General features: G+C 36.9%; 1 protein-coding gene across 1 annotated transcript; it reads left to right on the top strand.

Annotated features, from left to right (window-relative positions):
- The first annotated feature begins 10,290 nt into the window (after positions 1-10,290).
- Positions 10,291-12,691, top strand: LOC140155230 (protein ABHD15-like). The gene has a single exon (XM_072177982.1). The coding sequence runs from the start codon at positions 10,667-10,669 to the stop codon at positions 12,014-12,016; it is 1,350 nt and encodes a 449-aa protein (XP_072034083.1). The 5' UTR covers positions 10,291-10,666; the 3' UTR covers positions 12,017-12,691.
- Positions 12,692-20,281: the final 7,590 nt, after the last annotated feature.

The raw sequence follows: 20,281 nt of genomic DNA on the forward strand, positions 1-20,281 counted from the left end.
ATTTCGGTATTTATATAGCACCTTACCACTGATCACGCAGTGTTCAAAGCGCTGTAATTTAGTTGGACCCAGCTCATATTCAGACCCTTTGGCAAACCTTTTATGAATTAAATTGAACATTTTCATTTATCTATTAATTATGTTAGGAGCTGCATATTACTTACTGTTGATAATTGTCTCATTATACACTTGCCCTAGGCACTGTATCAACAGGGCTTATGCATTAGACATGCACTGATTTGTCTAATGTCTCTGACAAGTAATATACATTTTAACCTGTAACCACAAACATAATAATCATAAGGAAAAATTGAAAGTTGAAACATCCATAAAACTCATCAGAAAGAGGAAGTGGTTCTTTGAGAACTTATCATTGCTTCATTCTTTTGCAATTCTATGGAATTTAGGAACATAAGGTGGGTCTGAGGGGGTATGACCTAAGAGTATATGCACTCAAATATTGAAACAAATATAGCTGACACACACAAGAAATTGTATGGGTTCTATAAAGGAGTTCCCAAAGCTTGATATAAGGGGGTGTTATTTATGCCCCATGTGCATGATTTTACTTGGCAGGGAGAAAATGAGAAAAACTTTTGTTTTGAAATATTGTTGGCCTTAAATCAAGAACCGCAAGATCTATCGAATTACAAATGTGATTGTTGGCTTCCTTTAAAATCAGTGTATTTAAATAGCTATAACTGTAAAAATATCATAAATATGGCCCCTGCTATCCTACTCGCCTTAATAGGAACAGTTTAAGATTTTTTGAACAAAATTAAACGTCGCCTCTTGAGCAAATCTGTCGGTATTGCTTTAATGTTAGGGATCAAGCCACAAGTTCAATGATGTCCTCTGAACAAAAGTCTTTTTCTTAGGGAGAGGGGTTAAAGAGTCTGATTAAGTTTTTAAAAAACAAGTTAAAATATCACTCAAAGATGATCTTTTGGGTTGGAATTTTCAACATTTAACAATTACTTTTCAGGGAATGGGTGACCCTCTTGAAGAAAGCATTTACGCTTAAGGACATCATTGAACTTTCGGTTTGTTCCCATAGTACTGGGAATTTGGTTCTAGCAAACCATTGCAAGTCTATCAGTCGATAACATCAGATTTGTTCACATGACAACATTCATTGATTCCGACACTCAAGTCTGGTGGCTGCCATTTATATTGCATGTAGACAGAAAGTCTGCAAAGTTGACTTTCATGCTATGGGTGGTCTTTTTGAACTTTTCCAAGTTTGTGAAGGTAAAACAATATTATGATAAAGGTCAGAATTTAAAAAAAAAGTTGACGATTATGGTCAATCAAATTCCGGCATTGCCTGTGATAGGGTAGTATCGGCTTTTAAGGGCAACGCCTCTGATGTGTAGCATATATAAAGTGGCAATGAGATGTATAGCCTCTGATGTGTAGTGTATAAAAGTGGTAATGAGACTGCTTTACCTAGTTATGTGATACTAACCATTCACGGGCAGTGGGGACTTTGATTGATAAGATTGGAGGCAACAAATTTCTGGCTTTCTTATTGCTAGCCTAGTCTTTAAGGGTAATCCATACTGGCATTAGGCAGCTACCAATGTTGACAGGGTACCTGCTCAAACTCTGAATTTTTCATGTGAAATCTGTCATCAATTAAATGAATATTTCATAGGACAACTGACAAGATAATAAATTTGAAAGTTTTGTATACATTGTTTGCTGTTGTTGTTTCTTTGTAATACAATGACTCACACTTGTTTGGTCCATGGTAGTAGACAAACCAATATTTATCTAACATTGGTAATTAAGTATTTATATGAAGAGCTTATTTCCAAACCGTGAAGTCCACAAACCCATGTGTCTCATTTACTTGTGACATACAATCACAATTACTTCGACAAGTTTGACATTAGCAACAATGAGTTGTAACATCAACAAGCTATTATTTACCATAACAATGCTGCATAACAATATGCAGACTATTGTTCTTATTTGGGAAACAAAAGCCTCACACAGTATTGTTACTGTGCATCCATCCACTGTTGCTTTGTAATGGTGCATCCAACTGAAATTGCAATACCTAGCATCACAACACATTGCAATATCGCACAGGGAAATCAGAAACATGGGATAGTGGACTTAACACGGTTTGGAAATAAGCTCTTCATATGTGATAAACTGAAACACTTGGAATTTGTTGGTCTATTTAACAAATGTTCTTGGAAATAATAAATATTTGTAACAGTCTTTTGATAAAGGCAATAGAAGCTTTTTTTGTGGTGACTCCATCCCCATGAACTTTGGATTGGTAATGACTGGGGTCGATGGTAACTAACTTGTTGACAGACTTGTAAAGGAGTTTTATCCTCTGGGCTGCCCTGTGGTATTCCAAAGGCTCCCATTCAAGTTGAGTCGAACTTTTTCTAACTGAAGTTTTTAGTCCTGATAATGAATCCCACATTGTTGCACAGTACTCAATCTAACCCTGGCCTATATAAGTTTTATATGCCATGGAAGGCACGGATTTCACTTCAGCTGAGCAATTGTAGCATGTTTGTCAGTATTTATCTGCAATGTATCTGTAACAAACTGAAACATTACATTTAGTAGAGGGTTTATATTTAATGCTTCAGTTTTACTGCACAAGTGGTTTCTGTAAACAAAAATGTTGCATGATTTTGGACAAAGACAGGACTTGTTAATCACAAATGGATCAAATTGGACCCAAATATTACATCCATAATCCATCAGTAGCATAGGCGCTATCAGGATGTGCAACCTCAACCTCCTCTTTGCTCTCCTACCTTATCCCTTTCTTGTCTGCATCCTCTCTACTCTACTTAACCCAGCATGCTACCTCTATGTTCCTGTACTTCTTCGCTATTCTTACAGGTTTTAGGTACAAGTGGCACTTCACATGCGCTCCTGTCCAGAATCGACTTTTGGCATATTTATTTATTTATTTATTTATTAAGTCATATTTTACCAGGGTATATACCCAACCTCACTTCCACAAAGGCTTACACATGATATAGTAAGCAGTACATGTCAACCATGTCCACCAGGATGGCGGAGCTGCAAGGTTTATAAATGAACTGACAGGGTCCTGTGGCAATGATCTCTCTGGTTTGAAACTAATCATTGTTTTAGTGACTAGTTTTGCTCATAGCATCAACGGTCATCCAAGTTAATGACAACTTTGCTTGCGGCAAAACAATGCAGAAATGTCAAGTAATCCCACTTACCAGGATAGTACTGGGGGAGAACTGAATGTTATTGCATCAAATAATATCAAACAAACAAAACATAATGGAGATGATGCATCTGAGACAAGAGCCTGAGAGACAATGCATCCCTTATACAGTACGTATCAAAATAATGTTAACAGTTTGAAAATGCCACTAGATTAAAAAGTATGAGGTATTTATTGGGTCAAAATGCTTTAGTTAATAACTGAATCAACATCTTGTCTCCCCACATTACTGTAAGATCGCTGACATGTGACCATTAATAAGGACGTTGTGGCTATGGTTACGAGCCGTGTAAAAATGCAGTAACACAAAGTCAATAAATATAACATGAAAATCACTACTGACATATTCACCACTTTCTTTACAGTAAGTGACAAAATGCCTTGCAGTTTTGAATTGTTTGGCAATCGTGTGATTGCTTTGAATCAGCAAGTGGAATGGCCCGTGGGATCTCCTGATTTTACACCTCTGATTTCTTCATGTGAGGCGATCTAGAATCAAAAGTCCTGCAGACTTTGATGAACTCCAGAGACACATAATTGCACAAGTTGACCTCAGGCTGGACAGACCTCTCGCTCTCATAGGACATGGTGTGAATGCCATGTTGAGGAGAGCTGAAATCAGCTTACAGAGGAATGGTGGCTATGCTAGGGTGGCTATATGGAAGATGTTGCTTTTATTTTTTGACTTTGCGCAACTGCAATTTTACTTGGCTCACAAAACTAACCCCCAAGCCCCTATTAGGGGCTGTGCAATAATTATGAGCCCTGGGGAGGGTAAAATTGGGGGGAGGAATTTTTGGCGAGCGAAAGGGGGCAAGCAATTAGTAAAACCGTACGGAAATTAAATATGCACATTTTGGCATGTGCAGGGGTGGGGCAAAGATTTTTGGTGGGCAGAGAGGGGGGGAAGCGATTTTTGGCCGGCCGAGGGAGGGGGAAGTGATTTTGGCGAGCCGTTTGGAAATTTTACCCTCCTTGGGGTCTCATAATTATTGCACAGGTCAGTGATTGTACAGTTGTGGGAGGACAAGATGTTGATTCAGCTAAGATACCTCACACTTTTTAATCTAGTGGCATTTTTCAAACTGTTTACTTTATTTCGAAAAAGGTAAAAGGGCATTTCGTGATCCACAGCATCATCTCCCCCACTTTTCTCCAAAAAAGTTGAGATTTTTATATCAGTGGAAACCTCTGGCTACATGTTTATGTACAAAATATTTCTTGTAGAAGAATTCGCTTAGCAAAGATATCGTGAAATTTGTATTTCGTTCTGGTATACCAGAACGAAATTACAACACATTGTCTATGGAACAGTGTAATACACATAAATCATGCATAACTCGCAAACGCAAAATCGGAATCAACTGAAATTTTGGGAATAAACTTTTTTCGTGGATATCTACTGACAAATGTCATAAAAAGATGATGCTAAGATCACGAAATACGCCTTTAACAACATTTATTTTCATTTTAGACTTTTTATAGTCTATATTTTCTTCATTTCAGCTTAATTTAGCAGTTGTCATGGTTGTGTGCAAATTCCTATTACTATTAGATACGTTGTAATAAAACATGATTTTAAACATTTGTATATTACTTTTCTCTGAGGGCTTGCAGCAAAATTGATATTTTATTTTCCTTGGTATGGGTTTGTGGCTAGTAGTCAGGTAATGATGATGATATGATGATGATGACGACGACGACGACGATGATGATGATAATGATGACGATGACGATGATGATGATGATGATGATGATGATGATGATGATGATGATGATGATGATGATGATGATGGATAATACAACTGATGTCAGATGATTATTAGAGTCGTGATGGTGACGATGATGGCAGTGATGAGGGAGTTAATTTAGTATGAAATTCTCCCCCCTCCGCACCCACCAGTCAATGTTGTTTTGATACTGAGACAGGAACGGACAATTGGTCTAGTATTGGCTCCAACATTGCTTTGGGGGGTGCAAGCAATATGAAACATTAATGTTTGCCACTCATGTTACTTGCAATGTTTAAACAAAGAGCACGTTTCTATATGGTATCAGTCACAGTATATGTTTTTGCTTAACACGTGTGCTATGACCCAAAAAATACATCATCTCCAAATACACAGTTCAGTGACCTCGAGGCCTCCATTCAACAAGAAAGTTAACCTGTTGTTATAGAAGGACATGCATTTATACCCAATACACTCAGAGGTCAATTTATGAGTGCACAAACATTATAGGGTCAACAAACTGTGTCTTTATAATCCGAACAACATGTGACATATTTACAGCAAGGGCCCGTGCCAAGGCCAAATCGACTTTTACAATGTTTATTGAAGAGATAAGATATGCATAATCTCAGTTTGCGAGTAGATAAGAGGTCAAATTTTTCCATGTTAAAAATAGAATTACATGCTACAGATGCTAGGCATGTTTGTTCCTCTTTTTCGTTTGTGTATTAATCATCATCATCATCATCATCAGCAGCAGCAGCATCATCGTCATCGTCATCATTATCATCTTTGATTTGATTTGATTTGTTCATCATCATCATCATCATCATCATCATCATCATCGTCGACATCGTCATCATTATCATCGTCGTCGTCGTCGTCGTCGTCATCATCATCATCATCATATCATCATCATTACCTGACTACTAGCCACAAACCCATACCAAGGAAGATAAAATATCAATTTTGCTGCAAGCCCTCAGAGAAAAGTAATATACAAATGTTTAAAATCATGTTTTATTACAACGTATCTAATAGTAATAGGAATTTGCACACAACCATGACAACTGCTAAATTAAGCTGAAATGAAGAAAATATAGACTATAAAAAGTCTAAAATGAAAATAAATGTTGTTCTTTAATATAATTATCAATAATACACCAAACAGAGTTTCTTTTCGTTCTCAAAATTTTCATCTTTTCCCACCATTTTTGTCTTAATTCTTATTCTATAAACTGTATATTTGTGTTGAAATTGAGGGCGCTATTTAGATATATTTCAAATTTAATTTAGCCCAATAATATGAGTTACTCCTTTCAGTTCATGATAAAAAGTAGTTTGAAAATTATTACATTATAATTATTATATTACATAATTATAAATTATTAATATTTCTAGCAAAACATAACAGAATTTTCAATTCTAGAACTTAAAGGAGTATTTCGTGATCCTAGTTTCCTCTTTTGATGGCATATTTCACAGATGATGGTGGATGCGATATCGCTATTTTGACGTCGCCATTGGATTAACACATAATCATGAAATCTTCACAAACAATTCTAAATTTGTTATGTGGTGTCAAAGCAAAATTATCTTACTCTAAAACCGTTGGGGTTCTGCAAAGTACCCCACTGCAAGTATGTTAATTTTCCATTTATAATCGCTAACCGTGTATTGTGAATGGGGCTGTCAGCCCTGTATCTTCGCCAGCCTCGTACGTCCGTGTTGCGTGTCCTATGCCGCCTGATATTTCAGTAGATATCCACGAAAAAAGCTTATTCCCAAAATTTCAGTTGATTCCGATTTTGCGTTTGTGAGTTATGCATGATTATGTGTATTACACTGCTCCATAGACAATGTGTTGTAATTTCGTTCTGGTGCACCAGAACGAAATTAAAATTTCACGATATCTTTGCCAAACGAATTAATCTGCAAGAAATAATTTGTACATAAACATTATGTAGCCAGAGGTTTCCATTGATATAAAAATCTCAACTTTTTTTGAGAAAAGTGGGGGGCTGATGCTGTGGATCACGAAATGCCCTTTTAACAATACCGACAGCTATCACACTAATATATACGTATATTTTTAGCTATTTTTTTTTAACCTAGAGTTTCTTTTCTTTCTCAAAATTTTCATCTTTTCCCGCCTTTTTGTCGTAATTCTTATTCTATAAACTGTATATTTGTGTTTAAATTGAGGGCGCTATTAATATATATTTCAAATTTAATTTAGCCCAATAATATGAGCAGAGATGCCAGTTTTCAGGTTTTAACCTGAATTCAGGTTTTTTGTGAGTTCAAATTCCCGCATTTTTATTTATTTTCAGCCCGTTTTGAGGATTTTTGGCCTGCATTCACATGCTTTATCAGGTTTTTCAGGTTTTTTGAGTGAAACTGACTGGCATCTCTGATGAGTTACTCCTTGCAGTTCATGATCAAATGTAGTTTGAAAATAACTATATGTTAATAATTGTTAAGATATACAAGCCATTATATATATATATATGTATATGTATACATATATATATATATATATATATATATATATATATATATATATATATATATATATATATATAAAAGTGTTCACCCTGTGTATAGTTGCAATGGCGCCATTGTTTCAACTTTGCTTAAAATGAATGCAGTTTTACATGTCATCAAACAACCATAGTGAATAAATGGTCAACGGATCTTGTCAATAAACCAGCATGGTAATAGTATGTAATTCTTTACTATACGAGTCAAAAACGTCAAGTACGTTATATTCATAAGAGTCTACTTGAAATGATCTTAAGTTCCTCCTTCCTGAAGTTTGAGATTCCTAATGAATTATTATTTGTGTGCATTTCCTGTACAACAATATATTTCGAATACTAAATGACTAGGGAACAATATATCGGATACAGAGATGTTTTGGGCAAATCATGAATAATTCTGTTAAGCACTAGGTTAGATTTTTGTCTTAACGCGATCCTCCGAAAGTTGGCATCAGGCACACGTGTTAACTTACACCAGTATTATGTTTATCACCAGTTCAGGGGCTATTTTAACGTGTCTCACTGTCACGTACGTGCCGAGATAAAATATTCGTACAGTGACAATTAACAATCCGTGTAGGTATGCTTTAATAGTAGACAATGGTAGAGCCTTTCTTACGGTCACATTCAGGTAAAAATGTCAATTTTTTATTTTTGAAACGCACTCTACTTCATCAACACTTTTATCTCATTGCACGAACGTGACAGTGAGGCACGTTAAAATAGCCCCTGCACCATGACACAGGTCACCGATGTCATTCAGTCTGTGAAACAAACAATTAGTCTTGTTTGCCTGTCTCGTTTTGCTATTTCAAGCACACTTCTTTCAATACTGTTTTGAGACACACGCAACTTCTGCTCCATTCTATGAGTCATGACCAAAGTTTCTATGCCGTACGTCATGGCTGGGTGGACACATTGGTTGTAAACTTTCTTTTTAAAGACATTCAAATTTCCAAAAACACCTCATCCTGCTCTTACTCTTCGTCAAAGTGGTTATGGCTCATTTTGACAACTTTTCCCAAATACATATATTCTTCTACTTCTTCCGAATCTGTTGAACATGCTTTTGGTCTTGCTCATGTTGATCTTCAGTCCCACTTGGCCACTTCCATTGTTGAGGGCTTGCAGCATAGACTCATCAGGGTTTTCTGCAAAGATTAGAATATCATCTAAAATCTCAGGTGGCTTATCCTCTTTCCATTGATGTTGAAAAGGAATTCCAGTGTCGTTCAAACCAAAGAACCCCTTGCGGCAAGCGCTGGTCCCTCCCAAGGACAAACAACCAAAGGACAAACAAAGCAACATTGTGTACGCAATTCAGTGCGCAGTACGCAAGGACAGTGGATGCGATGACCTTTACATAGGGGAGACCAAACAGACTCTAGCGAAGCGCATGTACCTGCATAGGAGAGCTAACACTGGTTGTGGAGACTCTGCGGTTTACTCGCACTTAGACAGCGCTAATCATTCATTCGACAACAAGGATATCAAGATATTAGATCGTGAAAGCAGATGGTTTGAGAGAGGAGTCAAGGAAGCGATTTATGTCAAACAGGAGGAGCCTTCACTTAATAAGGGAGGCGGGCTACGACACAACTTGGCAGGGGCCTATTGTTCAGCGATAAAGAAGATCCCTCAGAGGTTTTGCTCATCTTCGACCTGTGACGTAACATCCTCTCTTTACAGGTCAACGATCTTTTGCCACTTTAACATCAGTTGGCCTGATGATGCATCCGAGATAGGATGTGAAATATTGCCACTCACAAACACAAAAACGTAAGTCCAGTAGATCAGATTATAACTCTAATTTCATAATTGAATATCAAGAGTATTACATGATTGACCGCGAGTTCTCTGAAAATGAACATCATGGGTGAAGGTGAACTGAGAAATAAGATATTATGGTGTACCTGAAATCGCGAGCAGAAGATGGTCTGTTCACCAAGTAGCTAGTTTATTCCAGCTTAGGGCATTCATCAAATAAAAGCGAACCACATTAGCGATTAACAGTTAGTTCCACTTAGTGCCACAGCGCCACCATTAGTGTCACTTGCTCACACACACTTCCAACCAATCAGAAGTCTGGTGCTAATTCATTATTCAAAGGATTTTAGCAGCATAATGTCTGCTACAAGATTGGAATGGAGTAAAGGTGGTCCTTTCATATTTAATATCAACATTATCAATGGACGGGACATCTAATCGTATTCAGTTGCACTTAGGGATTGATTAAGTAATGGTTTACTGTAAACCATTGCCACTTGTTTAAAGTTTATACACGACACCGCCACCAAAACACACCCTTCATTGCACGACTCATATATTTGAGAGGACCGCGTGTAGTTTGGAATATCAACAATTGTGCCACTAATGTAGGTTTTCCTGCCCCGGATATCCTCACAAAAATAATATGGTAGGAATGTACAGCGTGCTGAATTACAGTCACCTATAACAAACACTCGAACACCCCAATCCATCCATCAATCAAACACTTAACCACCTACTCCTGCACACATCACAAACTTTAATCAAAATACTTATGAAAGGATAATGCCTATAACAAGAAACCCTTGTCTCACCAACGAAAGCATCTGGACTGTGATGTAAGATACTCATCGGTGATTATAAATGACAGGTTATGTCGACCTCTTTCAAAGCAACTCTTGCATTTTCTTTTTCACTCTGCAGTAATTCCTATAGCTGGCACTGTTGCCTACAGAAATACTAATACTAATGCTAATACTTGCACGCTACTTAATATTCTGCAATTATGTTGCTTTAGCGCTGATATAAGGTCACCGAGTATAGGAGCGAACTTGAAAAAGAAGTACGCCTGCGCCAGGGACAGAATGACGTCTAGTAGTGACGTTGATTTTCTATCAAGAGTATAAGTGATGGGATAGATATGACTGAAAACTAATATTCAGTCCTGTCCATTCCGTACTTAACATTACTGGACAAACATGTTAAAACCAATTCTTTATCCGTCAAATCTCTGGAAATCATATTGCACTAATATATCTGCATTTACACATCGTTTGTTACCATTCTTTTCGACGAAGCATAGTTTCCAAGCTTTCACCGACAAATAGAATACACTTGGTGGTGGTGTTTCAGCCTGCTTTTGGCAAAAGTGACGGCGCCAGTATATAATGTATTCCACGCATGCTAGTCGCCTGCCAGAGACAGTGAATAATGTAGCAAACACCTTTTCAATGGGAGATGCGACACGACGCGAAAAATTTTGCTTCTCTGTGAGCACCGTAGCAGAAATACTTAGTGGGCAGGTCGAGCATGTTGAAAAAGAAACGGCACATTCAATGTGTGGCATGTTTCTACGCACCCTGGCTTTTTTCGTAGCCGTGGTATCTTTGGCTGGCAAATGGGTCAAAGATTTATTAAACAGCGCTCAGAAATGCGGGAATGGATTACCAAAGCTGTATTACACGAACTCTCCATTGTTGGAGTATTTGTTGAATAATTGTAGGATTTTGTCACAGCCCTACCAGCCAACGTTCTGGGCTCGTAATGGCCATGTGCAAACTTTGATGTGGAAATTACTACCTCACGAACAGATGGAATTTCAGCGTGAGTACATAGAAATGAGAGACAAGGGTATCGTGGGTATTGACTGGGTAAATTTACCCAAACACAACAAGATGATGTTTGCTAGACGACCTATACTTATTATCATTCCAGAAATAGCATCAGAATGTTTCGATGTTGTACAAATATGTTGGGAAGCAGATCAACATGGATATCGACCTGTGATTTTTAACAGAAGAGGACATGGTGGTGTTCCCTTAACAACTCCTAAGCTACAAAGCTTTGGTGATACAGCGGATTTGCGTGAAGCAATAAGGTACATACAGAGAACAAACAAGTGTTCAAAACTTACTGCTCTTGGAATATCTACAGGGTGCTCATTGTTGCTATCATACTTGGGTGATTTTGGATCATCAGCAAATCTCGAAGCCGCGGTGTGTATATCACCGATGTATGATTACCACGAACTAGCCAAAACTACCCGACAGCCATACCATTGGTTAAAGCTCCAGAAGTACAAGTATTTTCTGACTAAACATTGCAATGTGCTTGGTGGTTCTATCGACCTTGATAAGGCGTTTGCGTCATCTTCTCTTGGAGAATGGGAAAAATCCGTTTACGGACGTATGTGTAAACTAGACGATGAAGATGAATATTGGGATGAAAATAACCCATTACGAGAGGTAGACGAAATAGCCGTACCTCTATTATGTATCAATAGCAAAGATGACCCTATTTCAACATCAGGTCAGATTCCTTATGACTTATTTACTACATTGCCTAATTTACTTCTTGTTACGACGAAACACGGAGGACATTGTGGATTTTATGAAGATGTAAATCCCCAATCCTGGGCGTTTAGATTAAGCATGGATTATATTGCTTCTGTTCTTAAGTATAGTGCAATTGTTACTAACTCTATCAAATTTCAGAACAACAAAGTACTATTTCGATGATCTAAATGTGATTATAGATTACTGTTGTTTTTATAATGTTAACTGCATTGATTTCTCACATATTCCTGAGGTAGCCGAATCCAGCTGAATATATCAAACTTTTCATTCAACTGATTATTCAAGATTCGGTCCCTGGTGTACACTGTTTATGTCTAGAGAAGCCGACAAAATGTCAACTTAGCAAATTTATACGGAAATGACGCTTGCTAGCATTCAATACCTGCGTCAATTGTCAGATTTGCATCACAGTTAAAATAGTGAAAAAAAAAGCCAACAACTTAAATTTTACTAAAATAATCTGAATTCAAATGATAATCGTTTATTATATCGTAGCAAATGTATTGTGTAAAGCTGTTGGAAACTGGCGACCAAGTTTTAAAGATTGTACAACGCATTTTGAAAAGCGTTAGCCGTTTCAAATCGAATTTACCCAGGACGCTATTTTCTTGTTAAGTTGACTGTCTATTTTTGTTACATTTTATACGTTTTCAGATATTGATTTTCAAATCTAATTATTACAGGTTTTTGAAACAAGAGTCCACAAGAATGTGTAGAATGAAGCGTAACAACACAAGAGGAGGAAATGGATGTGTACCTTGTCCAATTTGGTACAATTGTTTAATCAAGGGATTGCGAGTTGCAAGCAACAAATAAAACAAACCACAGAAAATCTTATCATGAGTACAGTCTGCAAATATATTTCTTCAATACTTATATGTAAAGTAACAAGTAAAAGTCGACTGATTTATATTTATTTTTACTCTGTGTTGTGAATAAGTATTTTAATGTGTTACAAAACTTCGTCTGCACAACACATAGTAAAAATGAAATAAATGGTATTTAAAACTATCATTATATAATGCTTCTTCTAAAGTCCTTGAATCTGAACATAGACATGTACTTGAAAAGCAGGTCGTAAAGTACATGTCTTTGAATGGTTGAAGAAGCGTAATGACTAGAAGAAAATGAGATTACCCTTGGGATGAAATCGAAGAAAAACAAGTAGTCGGTTCAAGGTGATGCAAGACGTTTACCTATACTTTTTACTTACGATGTTTGTCTGAAGTTCTTGAAATTTCCCAATAATTCCTAAAGTATTACTCTATCAATTTTATCCAGGTAGCTGCGTCAATTATTACTAGATATCATCAATGTGAGCAGTTTTCTGGTATTGAGATGCTTCCACCAGCTATACTGTTTGACCTTTAGGTTTCTGTAACACAATTTTAAGCACTTTAATTTTTCATTTACATTGTGAAAGTACAGAATATCTTCATTGGGCTAAACAACTGAACACTAAAGTAAACAAATAAAAACAAAGAGTAAAAACCTGAGAGCATTTAGATTCTAAACATTCGTATAACATGTTTACTTTTAAATTGTTTAGAATGTAAATGTATAAACATATGTTAAATGTTATGAATTTAAAACTGTCAGGTGTATACTTTGCTGTTTAGGTGTTTAGCTCAGTGAAACTGTCCTATACCTTAAAAAACTAAATGACGAGAGTGTTTAAAAAGTGTTACAGGAACCCTAAACACTTTAATTTACTGTATAGTCAGTGAATGTATGTTGCATTTTGTACTTTGAGAAAGGCAATGTAAATTGCATAACCGTTCACAAATTGTCATACTCTATTATCAGAAACAAATATGCAGCAACCACCTGTATTGATAACCTTCAGCTTGATATTTTCAACTGAACATCAATCTTTCCGTGTCATGTTCATCTCGCTATCACCGTTATCTTGTATTATCAATTTCCTTGCATCTTGGGCATTGCATAAATATGAACAGTAGCAGGTGCTCTGTTGTTAACTTTTGAATTACAAAATAACACGTCGTGAATTATTGCAACGACCAGTTTATTACTACGAGGGCATATTTCTTTTAGTATAGACCACTTGGCATGTGATGTCATTGCCCGGCAGTATGCGCGCGCATCATGGCAATTTCCATTGTTCTTTGCCCTGCAGTGTGCGTACGCATCGTAGTTAGCTAAGGGCACATGCATTTTAAATCGCCCGCCACATTTCATATAGTACAAGAAAGCTATTGAACAGTGTAGCGGCTCGTTCAAGTATATCGACAGACGAGTCCCTCGCCTTTGTTGATAAATAGTGATGTCAAGTGGTCTATATTATCGTTGCCAAAGCGTAAACTCCGCACAAACTATTAAGATGATACCTATCTGGTAAAATAATTCTCTTTCCGATCCTATCAGGCAAGATAATTACGTTCTCTCAAGGTAAACAGAAAGAATTTAAATGCGTGTTTAATACGCGTAATCGGACGTTGCTTCACGTACGGTAATGGAATAACTGATGATGGGAGTTTTCGAGCATGTCGAACAGCAACAAACATGACAAATCCAACCAACGTCATATTTATAAACCCTCCAAGCCAAGAAACAACTGGATCAATGGATGTTTTTGACTCATTTGAAACGAAGATTTTTAAAATTCTAATAGAATAGCAAATATTACCTACCAGACAGCACCATGCATTTCTGCACCTGCTGCCAGACGTAGGAGAAACGTCCATATGGCCCGGTCCTTGGTAGCAACTTCGGCTTCTTTCTTCTTCTTCTTCTTCTTCCTTGTAAGTGCCTCCCTCATATGTATGAGTATTGTCGCACTGAGTACAGACAAGCTGTACTTATTTTTTACTCTGGAACCTAGAGTAGATGAGTGTATTTTGAAGTACAGTCAACATGACCGGGATGATCCCCTGCTCTTTTCGAATAGCCTGTGACGTTCTTTAACGTGCACACTACATTAATGTGAGAAAATATGCATGTACACAGGACCGACAGCTTAAAGTGCCCTCCGAAGCACTAAGCAAGTAGAGTGAAGTGTCTTGCTCAAGGACACAAAGAGCCGGACCTGGGATTCGAACCCTTGACCCTTGGGTTCACAGTCCTATGCCTTAACCGCTAGGCCACGCTCTCCTCGACTACCTGCTGCTAAGTCTATCCAAATCCCTTTGAAAAACATTACTCCAAGTTGTCCTCTCTCCGTGGGTGGGAGTCCAGAAGTAGAGTGTTCCTGAGATGCGACTTTCGTCCATTCACAGCAGATGGCCAAACTACAGTTAGCCAAAATATTAAGGTACCAGTTGTGTTCACCCCTGTATATCCTAAATAAAGAAACAAGTGTCGAAATTAGAACAAGCAGCCAATACCTGTACTCTTTAGCTCTGATTTAAGACCTCATTTGTTGAAATTGGTTGAGAATTAAAGAAACGGTGGTCTAAAACCTAATAAAGAAACGAAATTAAAAGTTGTACTTTTGTGTTCTAATTAATAATTGTCTTCATCTTTAACTTTCCTGCCCTGGACATCTTCACAAAAATAATATTGTAAAAATGAGTGTTAGGGCTAGCCAACCCTGTAAATTGCTCCGATATATTTTGTAAAATGTAGAAAATACTTTATACTTATGTGTCTAATGTTACCTAATTATCTTGGTTGGACAGAAATTTACTCAACGCGATGATAAATGCAAATAATTTACATGAATTTGATGAATTGGAACATCCACTATTTGTAGAGAAAACAAATAGGCCTAATGTGTCTTACTTAAAAGTTGCAGCATACGAGAGATTCAAGTTAGACGTTAATTTAAACTGAGTAAATAATATCTGATACGAAGATAAAAATCAGGTCCGTACATATTATGTATGCTGTCATGGAATATTAAGAAAGCATTCAATGTGGAGCCAGTGTGACAGACGTTAACGATATAATTTTGTTTTTCCTGCTTCAGTAATAAGACATAATGTTGTTTCTGCTGATATCAAAAAGCATCAAAAAGTAATATAAAATTGTGGGATAGGCTTTTACGACGGGAATTCATAACAATTAGTAGGTTTTAGCGGGTTCGCCGTCGGACAAGTTTAGAACTGTCAAGCTTTCGTCAGGAGTAGCTCTGACTTCTTCAGGACAAAGTACCTAAGAATGAGACATGTAGACCGCCCTTGTCTACTGATGACTCTGAAAAGAGCCGTTTGCTGAAGACTGCCCCTTGTCAACAGAAACTAGCAGATCTCGCCTATCTGCTGATTTTGTAAGTTTTGGTGGCTCTGAAAAGAGCCGTTCAATGAAGACTGCCCCTTGTCTACAGAGAACTAGCAGATCTCGCCTATCTGCTAATATAAAGGTTTTGGTGGCTCTGAAAAGAGAGCCGTTTGCTGAAGACTGCCCCTTGTCTACAGAAACAAGCAGATCTCGACTATCTGCTAAATATGTAAGTTTTGGTGGCTCTGAAAAGAGCCGTTTGCTGAAGACTGCCCCTTGTCAACAGAAACAAGCAGATCTCGCCTATCTGCTGATTTTGTAAGTTTTGGTGGCTCTGAAAAGAGCCGTTCACTGAAGACTGCCCCTTGTCAACAGAAAACAAGCAGACCTCGCCTATCTGCTAAATTAAAGTTTTGTTCGCTCAATTGGTCCATGAGTGGCCAAACGGTTCCTGGTAAGCCGCATACTTCTATTACAGTATATGCAGTCTTCATGTTCTCTGTTGACAAGGGGCAGTCTTCATTGAACAGCTCTTCCTCAGAGCGAAAAAGTGATATGATCGAGAAAACAAAATGAACAGATTGAGACTATTGTCCATGTAAATTGTAAGATAACAATTTTCCTAGTAACAATAACGTCATATAGTATATTAGATCCGAGTGGCACAGGAAGGAAAATTGACATTGATTGATCATCTTTTCCTCATCCGCCGTCTGATATTTTGTTAGGACGTCCAGAGTATAATTACCTGTTTGACAAAAATTGCTCTGTTGATATACAGATGTAGTGTTTGCCCGGCGTTTCTTTATATTTTTTGGTATCATTTCAGTGGACACATGCTGAATCGCCTTGACGTTGCTATGAATAGAACTAGTGCTATACATTAGATATTTTCAACCGAAAAGGAAAAAATACCATTACCATTTCTATGTCACTCGTAGTAATGTCTTGAATTATTTAGCTCATTAGAAACGACACGCTCATGTCGCAACAGATATGTCACTTCAATTCTACTGCGGAAAAAATGCCGTGATAAATGAAGTCAAATATCATACCAGACTTTAGTATGTTGTGTGATGACTGATAAAGTATGTAATGGCTATGAAGTCGATAAGTATGTACACTTGTGCGATTAAGAAAAAAGGCGGGAAAATGCTGAATACATTACGAGAGATCCGTTCCCAATGCACTTGCACGATTATTAAAAAGGTGGGTAAGTTATATTGCTTAAAATTATATCAAGCATTGTTTCATGTTCTGAAACTAGGAGATTCTGAATGAAGTTCGTGAATTCTCTGTCATATCTGGCACTAAACTTGAAGGCGTTATCGTGGAATGTATATAACTGAAATCATTTAAAAACAGAAATGAAAAAGAAATGACAACATAGTAAATTATAGCCCATAAAGCACATTGTTTGGTACTGCTGCATACATACAGCCACATGCTTTAATGACATTTTTGGTCAAAGTGTGTCACAATTACAATATTCAAGTGTAAACACTGGTTTTGTTGCCATAGTTACGGCACATACACATTTTCTTGTCTCCTGCGACTGTTCTACAAAATGCCAATAGAAAGCCATGGTCATTTTTGATCTTCAGTGAATTTTCGCCGAAAAAGACATAAAGTGAAATATTTTGTTACGATTAGAAACAGTGGCGGCGCTATGGGGGTGTTTGGGGATTGGCATTTGTCTTCCCCCCAGTTTGTCACCCCCACTTTTGACCCCCAAAGCACGTAAATGTTTGCGGCAATTTTGTGCAAATTTGGCCAATTTTACCCCCCCTGAAATTCACTTTAGCCCCCATGCCACCCGAAAAAATTTCTGGCGCCTCCACTGATTAGAAAATATAAACGCGTACGACATCAGTTTTAGGATAGGTAAAACCAAATTGGCAATGGCTTGTTGTAATAGCTTGCCTTCATTAATAATAATACCTTTTCTTTCTTTACCAAAAATTTCTACACAACTTACTTGGTTGTAATCCTACTAGTTCGCACTCATAATCAAGAACCAGTTGTGTGGATAAATGTTTAATCAGCCTCATTTGGTTTTGGTTCACCTGTTTATTGATTTAGCTTTCTTATCTTCAAAAATCTGCACAAATATCATAATATCAATTATATGTATAGTTCATTAATATATTCTTGTTCCGTGATTGGTTAAAAGTGGATCACATGCCCAAACAAAAATAGTTCTACCATCAGTATTTCAATATTAATATCTTACCGTGAGCTGAGAGCAGAGCTATTATATATATTTGAGAAGATAACTCAGAGTCACTAAATATCATAAAATCTGAATGAAAAACGTTACGGTATATTAATATTTGAACATTTTAAAGGGATGTGTGACCTGGTAGCGATTCAACCTAGCATTGTCAGAGTAAATAATGCAGTGTAACATGTATAATCAAAGTTGAGAGACGCGCACGTTGACATTATTTAACCTCGGCGGTAATATGCTATTCTTATCGTCGAAAATATTTTCATATCACCGCTTCTTTGGCAATGAAATGTTTACTTAATTTCCCTGCGAATTCGAGTAGAAATTATGACAGAATATTTGATATCAGACACTTGAGAGACGCGCAAAGCCGAAGATTCTAATATTTGGTGACTCCATTTCCAAGAGGATAGATAGTGAACGACTTTCACGTAGTGCCAAAGTCATCAATCACAGCGAAAGTGGTCGTCATATTGAACAAGTTTGCAATGATATTTCTGTGAACAAGAGTTCTGATGCTGAATCTATCATCATACATGTTGGTACCAACAATCTTCAAAGAGACTCTATTGAAACTATAATTGACAAATATAACACCATGTGTGAGCGCGTGAAATCTGAAATGCCCAAGTGTTCGGTTGCTATTTCATCAATCATCCAAAGGACAGATAAACCTCACCTCAAACCTAAGTTGGATGCTGTGAATGATAAATTACATAATATATGTACTCAGAATAACTGGACATTCGTAGATAATACTGCAATTCAGGACTTGGGGAATGACAAACTTCATCCTAATGCACGCGGTATAAGCTTTCTTGCCAAAAACTATCAGGATTTTTTGAGAAAGGCGCATCCCTCCCTTTTTCGGCAGGGTCGGAAATCGTATCAACAACGAACTGTACCACAAATTCACACCCCGGTGAAAACTGCAGGTCTGCTGGGAAATGCCCCAACATGGTTAACTTTCTTAATGTCGGAGATACCACGAAACTTCGAGTCTGTGAAGTATCCTACAGCCTGAAGTCTTGCAAAGTTGATCTAAAATCAAACTCTAAAACACCTAATGATAAAGTTAATGAAAATAATATTAATGATGTTCTTGTGAATGCAAGTTTATGTACTTTTCATGATACATGTTCTCATAATTATGATATGACTCTTCTTAACACAAATTGTTCTAGTTCTGGTAATGATAAAATGTTCATAACATAACTTTAGATGCCAATTTGTCAACTACTGATGATCATAATATCACTGAAAATATTTCAAATAATGGTGATACAGATTTGAGTTCTCAATCCCATCATCCTGTCTCAACTATCACTGTTAATAATCATGCAGTTTCAAGTGCTACTAACAATTCATCTCAACAAACCACTCCATCTATTCAATCTCCATCAATAACTATTGACCATTGTACTAATACTATAATTGACAAAGGGTCTGAGCAGGTAAAGTTTACTTGTACTGATGACAAACATGTTTCTTGTCATCAAACAAATAATGTTATTCACCATGTTCCAAATAATTATTCTCGTGATGTAAAAATATACAAAATAATATTCATAACAATCATTCAAATATTAATTTGTCTAAAGCTGAGAATTTTTTTTTCCTGTTCTCGAAAAATTATAGCGTCTCAGCCTATAGTTTCTTGTATACAATGTTCTCTTCATTTTCATATTAATTGTTTACCTACTGATTACAACTCTAGTGCCTCTTATTGGTGTAATTCTTGCTTCTTTAGAACTTGTCTATATGAACTTCCTTTTTGTGAAGAACCATTTATTGATTTTAATTGTAATGTAACTAAAGGATTCAAAATTGCTCACCTCAATATTCAATGCCTGCGCTACAAAGTTGATCACTTAAGAATTCTGCTTTATCAGAATAATATTGATATTTTATGTTTGACAGAGACTTGGTTAACAAATGATGATACTGATAATGAACTAATTATTGAAGGTTACAATTTATGCAGACTTGATAGAATAGGAATGCAGCATGGTGGTATT

Source organism: Amphiura filiformis, chromosome 6, assembly GCF_039555335.1.
Source record: "Amphiura filiformis chromosome 6, Afil_fr2py, whole genome shotgun sequence".
In the NCBI taxonomy this organism is placed as follows: Eukaryota; Metazoa; Echinodermata; class Ophiuroidea; order Amphilepidida; family Amphiuridae; genus Amphiura; species Amphiura filiformis.